At 49.3% G+C, this 18,372-nt stretch overlaps 1 protein-coding gene across 1 annotated transcript in view; it reads right to left on the bottom strand.

Annotated features, from left to right (window-relative positions):
- The window catches only part of LOC120517380 (ras-related protein Rab-40B), a 45,764-nt gene that overhangs the window by 15,417 nt on the left and 11,975 nt on the right, over positions 1-18,372 (bottom strand). The window contains exons 2-4 of the mRNA XM_039739663.1: positions 5,130-5,190; positions 976-1,036; positions 140-217 (exon numbers count right to left, since the gene is read on the bottom strand). Coding sequence (XP_039595597.1) covers positions 140-217; positions 976-1,036; positions 5,130-5,190 — 200 coding nt within the window. The remainder of the gene's footprint in view (positions 1-139; positions 218-975; positions 1,037-5,129; positions 5,191-18,372) is intronic.

Raw genomic sequence — 18,372 nt, 5'->3', positions numbered from 1 at the left:
GAGGCCACACTCTGAGGTTCTCGCCTGCTTCTGCACCAAATTCAAATCTCGTCTACAGCAAACCCACTGTGGGAATTCTGTCCGACTCGTTCAGTCCCATTAACAGGAGCTGCCCGCGTGTTTCTCTGCACCAACTTACCTCATCGATTTCCTTCAGCCACCTGTCAATGCCGTCAAAAGACCAGCGACTGGTGATGTCATAAACCAGAATCACTCCCTGTGGAAGAAGTAAAACAAACATTTACTGGCTTCGCCAGCACTGAGGAGGTCACCCGCTTCCTGTTCAAAATGGCTGTTAGTAGTTTATTAGTGCAACACCCAAAATAAAGAAAACGTATAGACAGAGACAAACCCGGCCAAGAGTGACAGATGGCTTAATCCAAGACAAAGAGCCAACTGGTGGCGCCACTAGAAAAGGGAAGTTGCCAGTTTGTGCCTCAGCGGTATCCTGGGGGCATCAGATTTTCCAAGAGAAAAAATAACCCTTGTAAAATCTCCAAAATAACCAGAGACCATACTCCCCAGAAGGGAAGGTCAACAGACTGCTTTGCAATGACATTAAAATAAAACGTCCCACAAATCCACCGCAAGTGGCATCTGTTGTGACGTCAAACTCAAAAACATAAGCAGAGCCTTCACAGGGTGAACCCACACACACGCACAGGCCACTTTAGTGTCACCAATTCACCTGACATGCATGTCTTTAAACTTGGGGGACGACCCATGCAGACACGGGGTGGGGGTGAACATGCAAACTCCATGCAGGCAGGATGCAGGATGTGAACCCTGGTCTACTTGCTGTGAGGCGACAGCGCCACCACTGTGCCACCATGCTGCCCCCCACAGCACTGTTATATGCAAAAAAGACAAGTGCAGAATTATGGAACACAAGAAACTGACACCATGGGGGCTGCAATGACACCAACTGCCCGCACCACTTGCACCCCCCACACAAACCAGGGTAAGAAAGCTTACCTGAGCCCCTCGAGAGTAGGAACGGAATATCGTACAGAACCGGCCCTGGCCCGAGGCATCCCTGTAAAAAAATAAAATTGAATAAATAAATTAGGATGTCAGCGTTCACAAACTGGAAGAGCATCTGCAGGTCTCATGAACTTCGGCAAAAGGGTCACCAGAGGGTGAACTCGGTCACTTGGGCTCCTCAGCCTCCCAGGGAAGGCCTAAAGTCGTGTCCACCTGCTCTCGGTCAAACTGTAAATCCAAGTGGTCGAGTCGGGAATACCACATCAACAAACTCGGAATTACAATTTGGACAAAACAAAGCTACCCAGATTGTCCGAGTTGTGATGTAACGCTGACCTTTCACCTCAGCACATTACTTAAAACAAAAACATCCTGGTCAGGCCAAAATGCCAATTTTTGATCGGAATACATTTTGGAGCGAAGTGATTGATATTCAACACGTTTACTTCTGCTCTTTATTTTCACACAAAAATGCAATTTTATCATTGATTGCATTTTTTGGGGGGGGGACCAAGTAACAAATCAACAGCGATTATGCATTTTTCCCCAAACAGTCCAACCAAAAATAATATATAAAATTAAGATATAAGACCAGATTAAATTATCTATACATTTTAATTCATTATATATTTAACATAAGTCAAATGCCATTGCCATTTCCATACACAAAGCATAATAACACATTTAAGATGCATAATTAAAACAAGAATCGTGAATGAATGGGAATTGTGCAACTCACACAGACTCGTACACGAATCACATGACAGAGAATCGTTCGACCGACCACGGAGCAGCAACTCGTACACAAATCACATGACAAGAGAATCGTTAGGCCGATCACGGAGTAGTAACTCATTCATGAATTACATGGCTGAGAATCGTTTGACCAATCATGGAGTAGTAACTCGTACACGAATCACATGACCAAGAATCGTTTGACCAATCATGGAGTAGCAACTCGTACACAAATCACATGACAAGAGAATCATTTGACCAATCATGGAGTAGTAACTCGTACACGAATCACATGACTGACTCATCCATGAACTCGACTTGACGTTACTTTACAGGCGCTGAGCGGAGTGGACTGGCGAGCTTCGCTCGTCCCGATTGTTCGAATGTAAACTTCTGTTTCTGTGCAGGAAGGCCGTCCACCATCGGCCATAAACAGATTCGGAAAATATCACTGGCCAGATGAGCCTGCAATGGGGAAGGATGAAACACAACGTGGCACGTTCATCATCACCGTCCACAGCACGCATTTTTCACGGTTGGATGAGAATAAGGCCTGTGGAGAAATGACTGCTGGGATCTGAAAGTGTGATGTGACCAGAGGTGGGCAAAGTGTGTGCTGCCCACTCGTTTGATCCTCGCAGAATGTCCTTGGCACAGGGAGCTGAATGGCACAGGTGAGCAGGTGGACCTGAAACGTTTTCTGTGTAAAGAAGGTGGCGCTGACCTGCTTATTAGCAACAGTCCCCTCTACTCTCCCAACTGGCCGGGGAGCTCCAGGGAAAAGAAAAAGCAAAGCAGCTGTTTGGCAGACAGCCTGCACGTAGGGCACCAACATCTGGGGCACCAGGCTGCGTCACATGCAGCAGACACACGCTGGGAGTTACTCAGTGTGACAGCCTGCTGGTGCGCCGGAGGACATGTGGGCTGTGCACACCATGCTGCCTCCTGCACACATCGAAGAAAGGTCAACACAGCATTAACACACCCACAAATAAACACATGGCGCTGTGGGCTCTTGGCACTAACAGATCCCCCACACTGCCATCCTGTAACATTTAGGTGTTGCATGCACTGCTGCCCTACTCGGAAAACAGCACTTAATGTGTCGGTCAGGTCTTCTCAGTGCCAACTCCAAACGTCACCCCCCATTCAGAAGGATCACATGACCATGAAGACAGCCCAAGAGCTGCCCAGATTAGAGGCAAGAAACTGAACTGCCAGTACCAGCTGGGAACTGAGGCTGAGGGAATTAGCTAACTGGCCTAACAAAGGGGCAGGGGGTGGCGGGTTATATTGTGATCATCTTCTGTGGGAAGTGGGACTTTCAATAATAAATGTACGGGGCGAATTCCGTTAGAAAGACAATTTGTTATAATGGGGGTCTTTCAGGGGAGACAGTTGACAAAGCTGACTGTGGAATACCAAGCTCGATGGCAACGTCTGTTTTCTGCCTGAGAGCATCAATAGCAGTGAGAAGTTCCAACTTTTTCTGTAACGTAAACTGCTTTAATTACTTAAACGACGCCCCTCGGTGTCCTTAGTGTGCTGACTGCTGTATCATTAGACTTCACGGTTCTGGGGAGCCTGTCCTGGGGGTCTGCCCTCTATATCCAGTATGCGTCACTTGAGTTACATAAACGATGCCCCTTGCTGTCCACAGCACACAGTCAGTAGTATTAGACTTTGAGGTCCAGGGGTCCCCCCTCGTGCGGACTGCAGTATTGCTGTATTAGACTCTGAGGTCACGGGCGCACCTTGGGGTCCTAAGCACGCACCACGTGAGTTACATAAGACATCGTGCAGACTGCAGTATTGTTAGGACATGGAGGTCAGGGGTCTACCTCGGTGTCTGGAGTGTGTGCCCCTCAGTCTCTTAACTTTTATAAATGACTCCCCTCGGATGACCGGCTCTTTCTTTGACTGCCGTCAGTTCTTCTGTTGAAGGCCAAGCCAAAAGTGAATCCTCAATGTGACGAGTGGGCTCAGCCAAGTCAAAATGCCCCTCGAGAAACCCGGAAATAAGCGACAGAGTCGAGGGGGCAGTTTACAGGGTCAAATGCTGATATTTGTCAGCCACTCCTGTTGACTCTTTGGTGTTTTGCATGGAGCCTCCTTAAACATCACCCACCACCCAGGCACTTGTACGCCAGATGAGCCCTTGGCACAGCAACGAGGCTGCTTTCGCACCATTCCCAAATAAACACATTTGAAAAAGCAGGCGCAACACCCCAGACCACAAGGTGACTGCAATCCGAGTGACTCACTGATTCACATCCACGCCCACCTGCTGAACGTGCGACTCCTGTGAATCACTGATGAGATACGGGGAGACGATGAAGAGCAGAGCGGCAGAGCGGCACCGCGGCTCCGCAGCTCTGGGTTTAGAGACGGACGGGCATCAGTGGGGCGCCGTCTCACTTTAGGGCATGTGCACTCGCACACACATACACACACACACACACTCGCGCACACACACTCACACACACACACACACTCGCGCACACTCACACACACACACCGCGCACACACAAACACACACTTGTACACACACAAACACTCGCACACACATACGCACACACACACACTCGCACACACATACACACACACACATACATATATATACACATGCATAAACCCACACATACTACAAACACACACATACACACATATACACACATACACGCACACACTCGCGCACATACAAACACTCACACACACACTTGTACGCACACACACGCACAAACACACATGACATCACAGTCAAGTTATTAAGAGTGCTGCTTTCACATGGAGCACAGTGGAGGTGGGGGGTGTGGGTGGTCTATCAGCTCGCAGGACCCCCAGTAGACGGCTCTGCTGGTTTTGTGTCGTTTCTGTGATTCCTATTTGTGTCTACAGATCAGTCCCAGTAGGTAAATGTAAAGAATTACACGGTAAAAATAGAAATGTGAGGCACTCTGAACACACAGCAGGAGGTCTGCGCCTTGAGAGGACCCCCGATGAGAAGGATTTAGGGGTCACTGTTAACTGGCAGATGGTGCTCAGAAGACATTAAGAGGGCTGACCGAATGCCAGGTTATGTAGCGCCCCGATGTGTGGAGCACAAGTCACAAGGGGGGTGATGCTCGGCTTCATAACGCACTGGTGGGCCTCATCTGGGGTCCCGTGTACAATTTGGGCCTCTGAACTACAAATGAGGTGGAAAACCAAAGACAAACCCAAAAGGAGACGGTGACCTTAACGTGGCCCTGCAAGTGTTGACCCGAGCGTCGCCCGCCATACACTGGCACCCTGCCTCGCTAGAGATGCTGTCAGGTGAGCCTTCAGCGCTAGAGATGCTGTCAGGTGAGCCTTCAGTTTTCAAAGATGGATGGAAACAAAAAATACGTAACATAAATTCCCAAATTTACCAAAGCTGCAGCTTAATCCTTCGTCCGTCCAACAGGATAGTGGTGGTCTTGTAATCGATCCCTGTTGAGGACAAAAAAGAAAGACACGTTACAATATGCAGAAATACAAATCGTACAGATAAAGACAAAAACAAAATTATAAGGCTATAAAAAAATTAAGAAGAGTCTACAAAAGTAGAAAAAAATAAAGCTGGGGGCTCAAAGGCTCTGAGACTGGAGACAGAGAGGGAGACGAGCCCCTCAAAGCATCCCAGATACACAGCAAATGGAGACGAGCGTCGGAGTTCATATCTATATCATATAGCGCCTTTCATAGCTCTATCTATCATATCTATTTGTCTGTCTATCCACTCCAGAGTTTGGACGCCACACAGTCGGGTTTCCTACACTCACTTAACTTGTTGTCATCATTTCGAGAAGGCCTGCGTCTCGCTGCCTGCCCTGGAGTGGCGCCACTAATGGGGTACGTAAGGTGGGCAGCGGGGCTAGCCCGTTTCCAGACGTATATGTGATTGTACAACTGGGCTGTACACATGAACTGGAGGCCAGTGGGATGACTGAAGGACCACAGTCACGGGCCGCACCTCTTCATTTTGGTGTGACGGTCCTCAAATCAGCTGACGGGTGGCACATGAATGACCGGAGCAGGCCGATCATAAAGCAGTTGTGCCCGAGGGCTGACCAGCCAGCAGGCCTCTTAAGAATCCACGACTTTCCGTGATTTCTAAGACGCAGAAAGAAACTTTGAGAAAGCCCAGAGATGTAACGAGGGAAATCAAATGCATTTTTATAGACGACGACTCCAATCCGCACGCATTCACTTCCAGTAAATCCAAAGTCTTTACCTCCTCTGGCCTGGAGATTCGCCAGCTCAATAAGAGAACTTCTGGACTTTTTCTGAACTTCATGTAAAGTGCGGACATTTACTGTATGTCTTCATAATGATGGCAGGAAACTCCATGCCAGTGACACACTGCATGGCGCAGAGTGACGTCAAATGCCAGTGTTGTCACCTCAATTGAATTGGTGACTTCTGATGTTTGTAGGATCAGCTGGATCAGGCAGAACTTGTAGCTCAATATTTTAGGGTCCGTCACCTCAAGTATCAGGAATGGAGAGGAAAAGATTGAAGAAAGTGCACAAGAGCTAAAGAGCGCGACGTTACCGAGAGTCACTGCTTGGCGTCCGCTTCACTCTGCCTCAGATTACAAATCACTGGTTTGGGAAGCAGTAGAGATGCGCCATGCCGATGATTCATGGCTGGGGGCGGCAGAGCTGTTGGCCGTGGGAATTAAAGCTGCTCCTGACATGCTTTCCTGTGCCAGTGTCAGCACACCGCCGAGACTCGAGGGCTGATGGAATAAAAAAAAAGTCCTCAGGAGACCCAAAACGAGAGCTGCAAGTGTAGAAGCACCGGGGGGACGCGAGGCGAGCATGCAGGCTGGACAGACGGCCATTTATTGACTGCATACCTGCAGGCCCACCCAGAAGGGTCATCGAGGACACCCAAGGACCCCCCGTTCTGGACAGATGACCCCACGCGAGTACCAGAGTTGTCAAAACTGACTGCGTGGAAAGACTCGAGCTCTGGATGGCAGGGTCCTCCACGGCCGCTGATGCGATTCACGCACACGCCAATGCTGAGCGCTACGTTGATTACTCAGATTTCAACCCCACCTCTGACCAGCAGTACTCATACCGTACACACTGGCATAGAAGTCGGGTCTTGAAAGCCTAAAAATCGATCGTAAAATCAGACCCCGACTTGTACGCCCGTTCAAAAATGCGACACTTCGATTTTATGTCATTTTTTACATCTTCTCGCCTCCTCCAATCTCACATCAGTTGCTCAGACGCATCGAATTTTCTCCATTCCATTCCATTTCTCTCGCCACTTCGACAACGTTTCACTTCAAACCAGCTTCTTATTTTCTTCTGGTCGAACGCGCCCTCGTAGATAAGGGATGCTCTCACGATAAAGGAGTAGAGTCGGAGAGGGTGAGATACAAGAAACACAAAACGCATCTTATTACTGAGCGATGGGCTCTGCGATAGGACAGGGGTCAGGAACCTATGGCTCGCAGACAAATCTCTAATAAAAAGATAATAATGTTAAAAATCTAAAACACTTCAATCCATTCATTCATTTCCTATCGCTGATGTTCATGGCTGCAGGGGGCTGGAGCCGATCACAGCTGTCCTCCGGGACAACACCAATTTTTATTGGATAAAGCGTAACGTACACGGGTCGTTGTGAGGTCAGGAAGTAAACTTCCCTCCTTTTAATGAAGCAGTCAGCTAACTAATTGCAGAAACCCTTTTATCGAAGAAGATGGCTAAAAGAAAAAAAGACGAGGAGTATCGTACTTTTCAGCAGGAATGGAGAGAGGAATCCGCCTTTGTGGCGAGAGCAGGTTCTGCAGTGTGTCTAATATGCAATGATAAAATTGCACGTCTGAGCGAAATCCGGACTTTTCTTGAAATGAAAAACGTTGAGCATCCTGAGTTAGCCAACACTGGGTGGCTCCTGAAGTTCTGCTATCTCGTGGACATGACTGAACATCTGAAGCCGCTCAATGTGAAAATGCAAGGCGCTGGAAACACAGTCTCATCCCTTCAACGAGCAGCGTTTGCATTTGAAAACAGGCTAGACATTGAAACGGGTCGTTTACTACACTTTGAAAAACCGGGAGAGTTTAGAGATGCGTGCACAGCAAGTGACCCTGCGCAACATCTTGATCTTCAGCAGCTGCGGGCTTCACATCTCATCTCATCTCCTGAAGTCATTCAAAGGCGCTTTGGAGAATTTCGTGAGCGCACTCGTCTTTTTAAGTTCATCAGCCATCCACACGAGTGTGCAGTGGACAGCGCCGGTGTCTCCGTCAAGAGATTTTGAGCTGCAAGCTGCTGACCTGAAGACCTCAGACATGTGGGTGAATAAGTTCAAGTCACCGGATAAAGATTTGGAAAGACTTGCACGACAGCAAGCAGAGTTGGCGAGCAAACACAAGTGGGGAGAAATGAAAAAACGTCAACCCGCGGAGCAGCTGATTGTCAAAACTTGGAACGCGCTTCCCGTCACATAACACGCACTGCAGCGTGCGAGTACGGCTGGACCGACGATGTTTGGCTCTACGTATGCATGTCTTTCTCACATCTAAAGAACATTCAGACCAACCTACGATCACGTTTAACGGATGGAAGTCTCAACGTCTGCATGAAGCTTAACCTCAGCACGTATCAAGCAGACTACAACGCCATCAGCAAAACCACGCAGCACCAGAAGTCGCATTAATGGTAAGAAGTACTTTATTCATCATTGGTTAGCAACTGCATAACAACGTTATTAAAAAGAATTCAGAGACTTACTGTACTTTAAAAGTGTTGGTCTTACGGTAAATGCACACATTTACTTGTATTTAGTTTTAAACATATTGTATGGCTCTCACGGAATTACATTTTAAAATATGTGGCGTTCCCGACCCCTGCGATAGGACAAGACTGGTTGTATTCAAAATTGGTTGAACATTCCAACATGTAAAATTTTAACAGGCGACAAGAAAGGTCATGTAGTCCATCTAACATGAGACACCAAAGGAGATCGTGATACGCCATTCGTATTAAAACGTTTCCAGTTTCCCGTTAGAATAGCTTGTGCTATGACAATTAACAAATCACAGGGACAAACGTTCGAAAACGTCGTTCTATTTATTAGAGGGAAAGAAACGAAATTCACTCACGGGCAGTTATACGTTGCGTTGTCACGATGGAAGTCCAAACACGGAATCAAAATTCAAAGCGATCTTCAAGAAAAGTGTTTTTACCGAAGTTTTACAGTAAAAGTGTGAAGTTTAAAAAGTATTCACCTGTTCATTTCAAAGCCAAACAGAATAAAAACGTATAACGCAACGAATAACTCTTAACGCAACGCGACACATCCATCCTCCATCCTCTTCCGCTTATCCGAGATCGGGTCGTGGGGGCAGCAGCCTCCAGACTTCTCTCCCCGGCCACTTCTTCTAGCTCTTCTGGGGGAATCCCGAGGCGTTCCCAGGCCATCCGAGAGACATAGTCCCTCCAGCGTGTCCTGGGTCTTCCCCGGGGCCTCCTCCCGGTTGGACGTGCCCAGAACATCTCACCAGGGAGGCGTCCAGGAGACATCCTGATCAGATGCCCGAGCCACCTCATCTGACTCCTCTCGATGCGGAGGAGCAGCGGCTCTACTCTGAGCCCCTCCCGGATGACTGAGCTTCTCACCCTATCTTTAAGGGAAAGCCCAGACACCCTGCGGAGGAAACTCATTTCAGCCGCTTGTATTCGCGATCTCGTTCTTTCGGTCACTACCCATAGCTCATGACCACAGGTGAGGGTAGGAGCGTAGATCGACTGGTAAATTGAGAGCTTTGCCTTACGGCTCAGCTCCTTTTTCACCACGACAGACCGATGCAGAGCCCGCATCACTGTGGACACCGCACCGATCCGCCTGTCAATCTCACGCTCCATTCTTCCCTCACTCGTGAACAAGACCCCGAGATACTTGAACTCCTCTACTTGGGGCAGCATCTCGCTCCCAACCCTGAGAGGGCACTCCACCCTTTTCCGGCTGAGGACCATGGTCTCGGATTTGGAGGTGCTGATTCCCATCCAGGCAGCTTCACACTCAGCTGCGAACCGATCCAGAGAGAGCTGAAGATCACGGCCTGGTGAAGCAAACAGGACAACATCATCTGCAAAAAGCGGTGATCCAAAAGGATGGATGGATGGACTATGGTTAATTACTCACTCTAATGTAAAATAATTAGTTCTATTATGCTTATGTAACAATCTGTTTAAATTCTACATCCACTTCCCCATACGCGGGCGGCAGAGCCAGGAAGCGTTGGGCGTCTTACACACCACCAGTTCCCCGCCTGTCGTGTGCTCCTTCCTCAGCCTCGTCCACTCATCACTTGAAATTCAAACATGGCGGCAAATTAGCCCTAAAGGAAGAGCTGACAGGCACAGAGAGAGCCGTGAACCTCTATGTCTAGTGTGCCAACCTCGAAAGGCATGGGTGGCGGTCAGGTGGGCACATGCTCTCCTGCATGTGGGAGTGGGGGACACGCAGCTCGTCCCCGGTCTCCCTAACCTGGATGGAGGTGCCTGGGGTTTTATTTATTTGGGTTGGGAAGCACCCAGCCTTATCTGGCTCAAGCAGATCGAGACTCGCCTGAACACAACACAGTCGAAACAGAACAAAACATGAATGTGCGCCACGTGGAAACGCAATTTATAGAAAGCACTTGTGGTTCCATTAGGATACAAGAAAAGACGTCAGGGTCTCCCACTTTAGCACGGAGCAGCTGCCTTCTAAATACGTCGCCAAGGACTTTGCTTTTTTACTCCCATTAGTCAGGAGAGCAGCTGACTTTAGGTTGATTTAGGGAGGACACCCTCTGCTGTAGCGGGCCACGGGGGCCAACTTGGGGTCTCGCCAGTGGGGAATAAATATGTGGAGTCAAAGTGATCCATGTGATCAGCAGACATGATGGCGGCTGGAATCTGTCACCTTCCTACCATTTAAACACTTCATCATTTAGTAGGCGATTCACAGATCACTCCGTGAGGCGCAGCCCCCAGGAAAGGCGTCTAAATGACCCCCATAAGTGCTAATCAGAGTGTAATGTATTAAAGGCAGTCAGTCATTTTCAAACCCACTCAGATCTGACCAGGGGTTACTGGGGTCTGCTGGAGCCTAACCCAGCTGGCACAGGGCGCAGGGCAGGAACAAACCCTGGACGGGGCAAACACACACAAACACACGGGCCAATCTGGACCACCAATTCACTTAACCCGAAAGTCTTTGGAGAGTAGGAGGAAACCCACGCAGACACGGGGAGAACACGCAAACTCCACAAATGAAGAACTCGGAATGAGAACTCGGGTCTCCTTGCCGTGAGGCAGCAGTGCTACCAACACATTAAAGTTCAAACAGAAATGAAGCCTTGCAGTGAATTGGGACACTGGAGATGGCACTGGCCTTTCAATGTCACAGGTTGTGTTGATCTGCAAAATTCGCCAAAGCGTTCTACGCACTGAATTTCCGGGGTTTTTGCCCAGCGATCTCGTCTGCCGAATTTTTCCCATAAACAGCCGGCGTTGACAATCTCTTTTTATTTTTTGTCCCAGTGCCCCATGATGCTTGGCAAGGCTGGCGTGACATCACAGAGCTGTAGCGGGCAATGGATTGGGGGATGTCGCTGCCCAATCTGTGCCGCCTGCTTGATTTGCACTGCACACGCGCAGAACTTTCACACATCCAAGTGAGCGCAGTCCACCTTACACTTGACAGGGCCTCCCGATCTGCTTTGCGCAGGTGTGAATAAGTCACACGTGATGTCACCATCCAATCGGAACTCCAGCCAGATTTTTGCACCCCGCACGCATTAATAATAAAAAAATACAAAAACTTGCAGTATATTTCTATTTGAGCTGACCATACTGAGAATGTCAGGGCCGTGTGCTGCTCAGATTCACTGCATGTTGGGTCTTCAGGCTGGATTATGGATGCCATGCTCCTCGCTATGTAGCACAGGTCGGGCAGTGACAGGACCAGCCCCCCGCTGACCCCCTGTATCATACAGCGCCTTTACATGCACTACAGTAACTGATTCTGAAAGGGCCATGTCCACCCTTGTAGTTGTAACGTGATGGACGGCGCTGCTGCCTCCAAGGAAACACGTCCTGGACTGAAACCTCAGGCAGACTGCAGTCTATTACTTGCGCTCCAATAAACCCGATTTCTAAAACACCCTGTCAACTCTTCTTCCAGTCAGAGAAACCCAACTAACCCGATAATGAGGCCATGGAAACCCTAAACCAGGTTAGCGTGGAGTAAGGTTTAGTATTCTGCACGTGTCCATTGTACTCTGTCAGCCTGGCATGTCGCTTCAAATACATTTCCAGAATCAACTGTTCGGGTGGTCGCATCATTCCTTCCCTGGACTCAAATAATCTGTCTCAATATTTCAGAAATCGCTAAGTTTGTGTTGATGAGCTGAACTCAGAGTGCTAAACATGGCAGCACAATCTCGAAGGCAGTAGGGCGACACGTTAAAAGTAACACGCGTCACGTAGTCCAGTTATTTTTTCAGGCGACCTAACATACATCTTATCGAAGTGCGTTATTCCGGCAGAGAGAAGCACACGCGTCACTACGCCGCTGCTCAGCAGGGCTCAGACGCACAGCGAAATGGAAAAAAAGAGGGCGCAGGATGCGATCCCGTAAATAACGTGGCAGTTTGACTGAACGTATTTATGGAACGGTCACAGGCGTCACGCTTATTCTCGGATGACGTTTACCATATATACTCGCGGATAAGTCGGAGCTTGATTTGACCGTATATTTTATAATGTCGGTCATATAAATCGAATGCGGAAAACTCCCGCTATTGGTCCAGGAGATTACAATATGCTAACACCCAGCTGAGAGAGAAACCACAGAGCACACGGCCTTTTATTCCTATGTATTGTGCCTACCTGACCACACTGTAATACCCCAACTATTCTGAAGCGACGTTTGCACTGATTTGTGTTTTTTGTATCTCATACCCTCCTACACCTTATCGTAAGAGCATCCCTTATCTACGATGGAGCTTTCGATCAGAAGAAAATATGAAATTGGTTTTACATTAAATGTCGTTGAAGTGGCGAAAGAAATTGGAAACTGCGCTGCTGCCACAAAATTCAATGCATCTGAGAAACTGGGGCGAGATTGGAGGAGGGAAGAAAAAAAATTGAATTGTCGCATTTTTGAACGGGCGTACAAGTCGGGGTCTGATTTTATGATCAATTTTTCAACTTATACGCGAGTATATACGGTGATTCTTTTCTGAGTCTTTTGATTCCCCTCACTGAACTGTGCACTTTAATCGCGATGTCTGTAATTTTAAATGGTGGAGCGGAAGGGGAAATCGAGGAAGAACGTATCCTTGTCCCAAACAATATGGAGGGCGCTGTATGTGCAGCTATAACACATTATATTGTTCTGTTTCATAAAGCGAGTTACCGTGATTCAAGTCTAACGGCCGCTGACCGCCTCCTATCGACAATGGTAAGGAATATAAGCCAAATTATTGAAATTACTGTAAGCGATTTAAGATCCCCTTGTTGTCCGACACTCTACCCTTTTCTACACATTACCCGAGTACAAGGGGCTTGTTTCTCTTTTTCATACAGAGGGTCTTGTCTTAAAGGTGAACAAGTTTTTCTGTGACACCTCTGGGTGCCGCACTTGCACTAAATATCAACAGGGTGCAGCACTGTGACACCTCTGGGTGCTGCCAGGGGGCACAGAACGGGTTTACTCCGATTTCCAACTAAAAACAAGCTGAGTCGCCTGCTAATTACGGTTGCCACGGTTGCAGGGGACACATTTCACATCACATTGGTGTTTTTCCAAAGGCTTCCGAGGCCCGGCTGGAGGACGGATCACCGTCACGGTGGCGCTGCCTGCTCTGCTTCACAGCTCTAACGATACCGTTTGGGCCGACGAGGACATCAAGAATTGTCGTAGGATGAAAATCGGATGATCAAATGAGCTGCTAAATCGCTTGACAGATAAAAGAAAAACTAAATTAGCCTTTGCTGTGATTTACGACAAGGCTGTCACTGACGGGCTCAGCTGTGCAGCTCCTGCCTTCGTGCTTTGCTGTTTCTGCGGGGTTCTTCTCTAAAGTTATTTTAGGTGACAATCCCCAGACAATACAAATGAACAACTTCCCAGACGCTCCTCACCAATTTAGCTGCCCACACCTGCTCAGGCTTTTGTGTTTTTTTCTCCGATGCAATGCTAAAAGGCAACTGCTGTCATCTGGAAGGCTGAATCATCAGGCGCCCCTTCTGATTGCATAAGTGACACCCACTGTCTTGGAAGAGAGACGCCATCTCCCCAGATATCTGAGGAAACAACACCACTTCGTGTTCATGTGTTTGGCGCCAATGCTACACGGTGTGTGTGGACAAGCAAATCAACTCTTACTGCCCAGCTGACAGAGCTCGACTGTGTCCCCGTCTGCCATACTGCATTCTGCAAGGCTGATTTATTACTTCTGCATGGGGGCCACGCCGCGCCACAGACACGTGCAAGCCCGCAAGGAAACTGAACGGTCCATTCCGATGCAGGCCACTGTTGACCCCCGGGATGACCGCTCCTGTCCCTACACAATTTCTTCTGAAGGCGAACGTATCTGCCCCTCACGTTTTACCACTTACTGTCGACTTCGGCACCGGAAGATGAACGAGAACTCATTTCAAGAAATACGCAGTGTCACCAACTCGACAAAGAGCCATAGCAAGGCTTGGGGCAGCCACCCGTATGTTCCTACCTGGCTGCAAAATTGAATAAAGTGATGGCACTGATGTGCACAAATCAGGAGTCCAAAACAGAACTGAGGGGACAGGGGAAAGGTGACGGCCTTTAAAGGCCAGTTTAGGAAATGACGTCAAAGGGGCCGGAACCGGAAGGGTCTTCATGCATAAGCTCGGACCCGGCAGTGACGTCAAAGGGGTCGGAACCAGAACTGACATCATCGGGGCCGGGCGGGATTTCCTCTGAACGCTCTGCAGTAAAGCGAGAAAAACAGTGTCTGCCCCAAACCTTGCTATGGCTCTTAGTCGAGTTTGTGACAGTGGCGTAGTCGGCAGGATTACAGAATCCCAGAAGAGAAAAAGAGTCCCGGTCTGGCTCGGAATTACCTTCATTCAAGCCCTTCAGCTGCCTCCCATGAGCATGTGTGTGTGTGTGTGAGACAGCAGTTACCAAACCGGTACTAAACTTTGGCTCGGAGGGCCAAATAAACTCTACGGCGAGGGCCCAACTTTATAAGTGTGGCGGGAGAAAGGCAGATGAGGGAGAGGAGGGCGGCAGACGCCATAACATAAAAAAAAGACAAGAGGATAAGCTAGTGAACTCGCATGGAAAGCGGCAGGTGAATAAATAATCTTCATTTTCTTGCGAATGAAGTGAAGGCATTCAGGAGAGGATGCCAACGGGACTGTTTAGTAGTACGATTCCCTGAACAGGAGGTACGGCTCGGCGCATCCTTCCTCACAGCAGACTGTACGTGTGCTCTGATTGCATTCATTTTTTTCTTCTCTCTTCCCCGTATTTATGTATTAGTGGCGTATGTGCTTGAGTGTTTGGTGTCGTGATTTGTGTGGGTGGGAATCGCTGCAGCGCGGTACCATGTACAGTGGGGACAGAAAAGGATCCCCCCTTCCAAATATATATATATATTTTTTTTACAGGCTTTGCCTGGCCAGTCTACATGTGTTTTGTGGACTTGGAAAAGGCATTCGACTGTGTCCCTCGGGGAATCCTGTGGGGGGAGTACAGGGTACCGGACCCCCGATAAGGGCTGTTCGGTCCCTGTACGATCGGTGTCAGAGCTTGGTCCGCACTGCTGGCAGTAAGTGAGAGTTGGACTCCGCCAGGGCTGCCCTTTGTCACCGATGCTGTTCATAACTTTTATGGACAGAATTTCTAGGCGCAGCCAGGGTGTTGAGGGGGTCCGATTTGGTGGGCTCAGGATTGGGTCACTGATGATGTTGTCCTGTTTGCTTCATCAGGCCGTGATCTTCAGCTCTCTCGGAATCAGTTCGCAGCTGAGTGTGAAGTGGCTGGGATGGGAATCAGCACCTCCTAATCCGAGAGCATGGTCCTCAGCCGGAAAAGGGTGGAGTGCCCTCTCAGGGTTGGGAGCGAGATGCTGCCCCAAGTGGAGGAGTTCAAGTATCTCGGGGTCTTGTTCACGAGTGAGGGAAGAATGGACCGTGAGATTGACAGGCGGATCGGTGTGGCATCCGCAGTGATGTGGGCTCTGCATCGGTCTCTCGGGGTGAAAAAGGAGCTGAGCTGTAAGGCAAAGCTCTCAATTTACCAGTCGATCTACGTTCCTACCCTCACCTATGGTCATGAGCTACGGGTAGTGACCGAAAGAACGAGATCACGAATACAAGCGGCTGAAATGAGTTTCCTCCGCAGGGTGTCTGGGCTTTCCCTTAAAGATAGGGTGGGAAGGTCAGTCATCTGGGAGGAGCTCAAGAGTAGAGAGGAGTCCAATGAAGTGGCTCGGGCATCTGATCAGGATGCCTCCTGGACGCCTCCCTGGTGAGGTGTGGGCACGTCCAATTGGGAGGAGGCCCCAGGGAAGACCCAGGATATGCTGGAGGGACTATGTCTATCGGCTGGCCTGGGAACGCCTCGGGATTCCCCCAGAAGAGCTACAAGTGGTGGCCGGGGAGAGGGAAGTCTGAGCATCTCTGCTCAAGCTGCTGCCCCCACGACCCGACCTCGGATAAGCGGAAGAGGATGGATGGATGGATGGAGCCTTAAATGAAAACACACAACCCAATATTTTTTCCAGCTTTACTTACTCAGTGCCATCTCTAACATCCAAGTGAAAGACATCACAGCTACTTTTCTCTTACTATTACTTTTTCAGAAAGCCTACATAGTTATCTCAATAAGACAGAGAGGTTAGGAGCGGGCACTGATATGGCACAGTGCTGCACCCACCACACGACAAACCAACTCAGGATCCCAGATTAGGACCCGACTGCAGCCATGTGACAGGTGACATCTGAGCACCACACCAGTTCAGATGGAATGGAACCAGTGGGAGTTTATTACGGTGGCTGGAGTGCCAATTCTGCCACCAGCTCCCCAGGTTTTTCCCTCCAGGTTGGGGGGCCAACATGCAGATTAACGTCATACCCGGGATGGAGCAATTGCAGGTTAAGTGCCTTGCTCAAGGGCCCAGTGGAGTAGAGTCACTTTTCGCATTTACGGGATTCGAACCGGCAACCGTCCAATTGCCAGTGCAGATCCCACCTCAGACCCACCACTCTGCCCGCCTCTGAATAAGGAAACATAAAAAATCAAAAGTCCATGTTGGTTACAAATGTGTGTTTCTGAGGCCTAAACACAGCTAAGCTAAAAACCCCAAATTCAATTGCTGGTCAGTTTCAAGGGGCTGCTTTGAACAGGACGGGTCATCTGGACCAAACGTCGTCATTTCGTCACATATGATACCAATGAATGTGCCAGCCTGCTCGGTGGTTTAGTTCTTAAGATACGGACTTAAAAAATGAGGACGGATAAACTCAATCCCCCGCCCTCCACCCCCGGTAAAATGGCTGTACCTCGAAAGCATTGATCTTCCAACAAACACATTTGACGGGGGGGTGTCTCCTGACTAACATGGCTCATTTTATCAGACTTAAAGTTTGAGTCTGAAGTGTGTGGACCATTGGCTGATTTGACTTGGAATGCCTCTTAGGTGGCACAGTGGCGCAGTGGGTAGCGCTGCTGCCTCGCAGTTAGGAGTCCTGGGTTCGCTTCCCGGGTCCTCCCTGTGTGGAGTTTGCATGTTCTCCCCGTGTCTGTGTGGGTTTCCTCCCACAGTCCAAAGACATGCCAGTTAGGTGCATTGGCGATCCTAAATTGTCCCTAGTGTGTGCCCTGCGGTGGGCTGGTGACATGCCCAGGGTTTGTTTCCTGCCTTGCGCCCTGGGATTGGCTCCAGCAGACCCCCATGACCCTGTAGTTAGCATATAGCGGGTTGGACAATGGATGGATGGAATGCCCCTTAGCCTTGGCAATGTTGACATCCAGAACAGCGGCAGATGGCCTCCCTGAAGTCGTCTTGTAATCCGCCCGCGTGTTGCGGACCCTAAAGTGTTTCCACCACCGAAAAACAGCAGCGCGGCAAATCGTTTCAACACCGTGTCCGCTCGCTGTGAGTTTCATTACCGTTCTTCCTAAGCTTGATGTAAAATTCAGTCTCACTCCTCTTCATCCGCCATGACAACACATACGAGGTGAGAGGACCCCACAGAATGTGGCCGCCCACCTGCAGGTTCAGTCTCCTCAACGTCAGAGGGGGACACAGAAGCAGGGGCAGTGTCTTTACTTACGTCAGGGTCCACGAGAGCCAACCCACTGAAGAGCCAGCCGGGCGAGGACTCCGTGATGAATCTGCTAACCACCCGGCTTGTGCAGCTCACTTGAGGACCGATGAAGTCTGCTGTTGTTTTGTTCTTTCTTGGCACCGCCTTTGGCACGGGGGTATGAAATGCAATTAACCAGGCGCTCTGAGGAATAAACAGACCCTGAAATGCAAACGCAATCATGGCAGCATGCCACCTACCCACCCGCCAACCAAGCAGATGATGACATGCAGACGGCTCTCAGAAGCGTAGG

Source organism: Polypterus senegalus, chromosome 17 (genome assembly GCF_016835505.1).
Source record: "Polypterus senegalus isolate Bchr_013 chromosome 17, ASM1683550v1, whole genome shotgun sequence".
In the NCBI taxonomy this organism is placed as follows: domain Eukaryota; kingdom Metazoa; phylum Chordata; class Cladistia; order Polypteriformes; family Polypteridae; genus Polypterus; species Polypterus senegalus.
The sequence above is the reverse complement of the archived record's forward strand: the minus strand, read 5'-3'. Positions and strand labels throughout refer to the sequence as shown.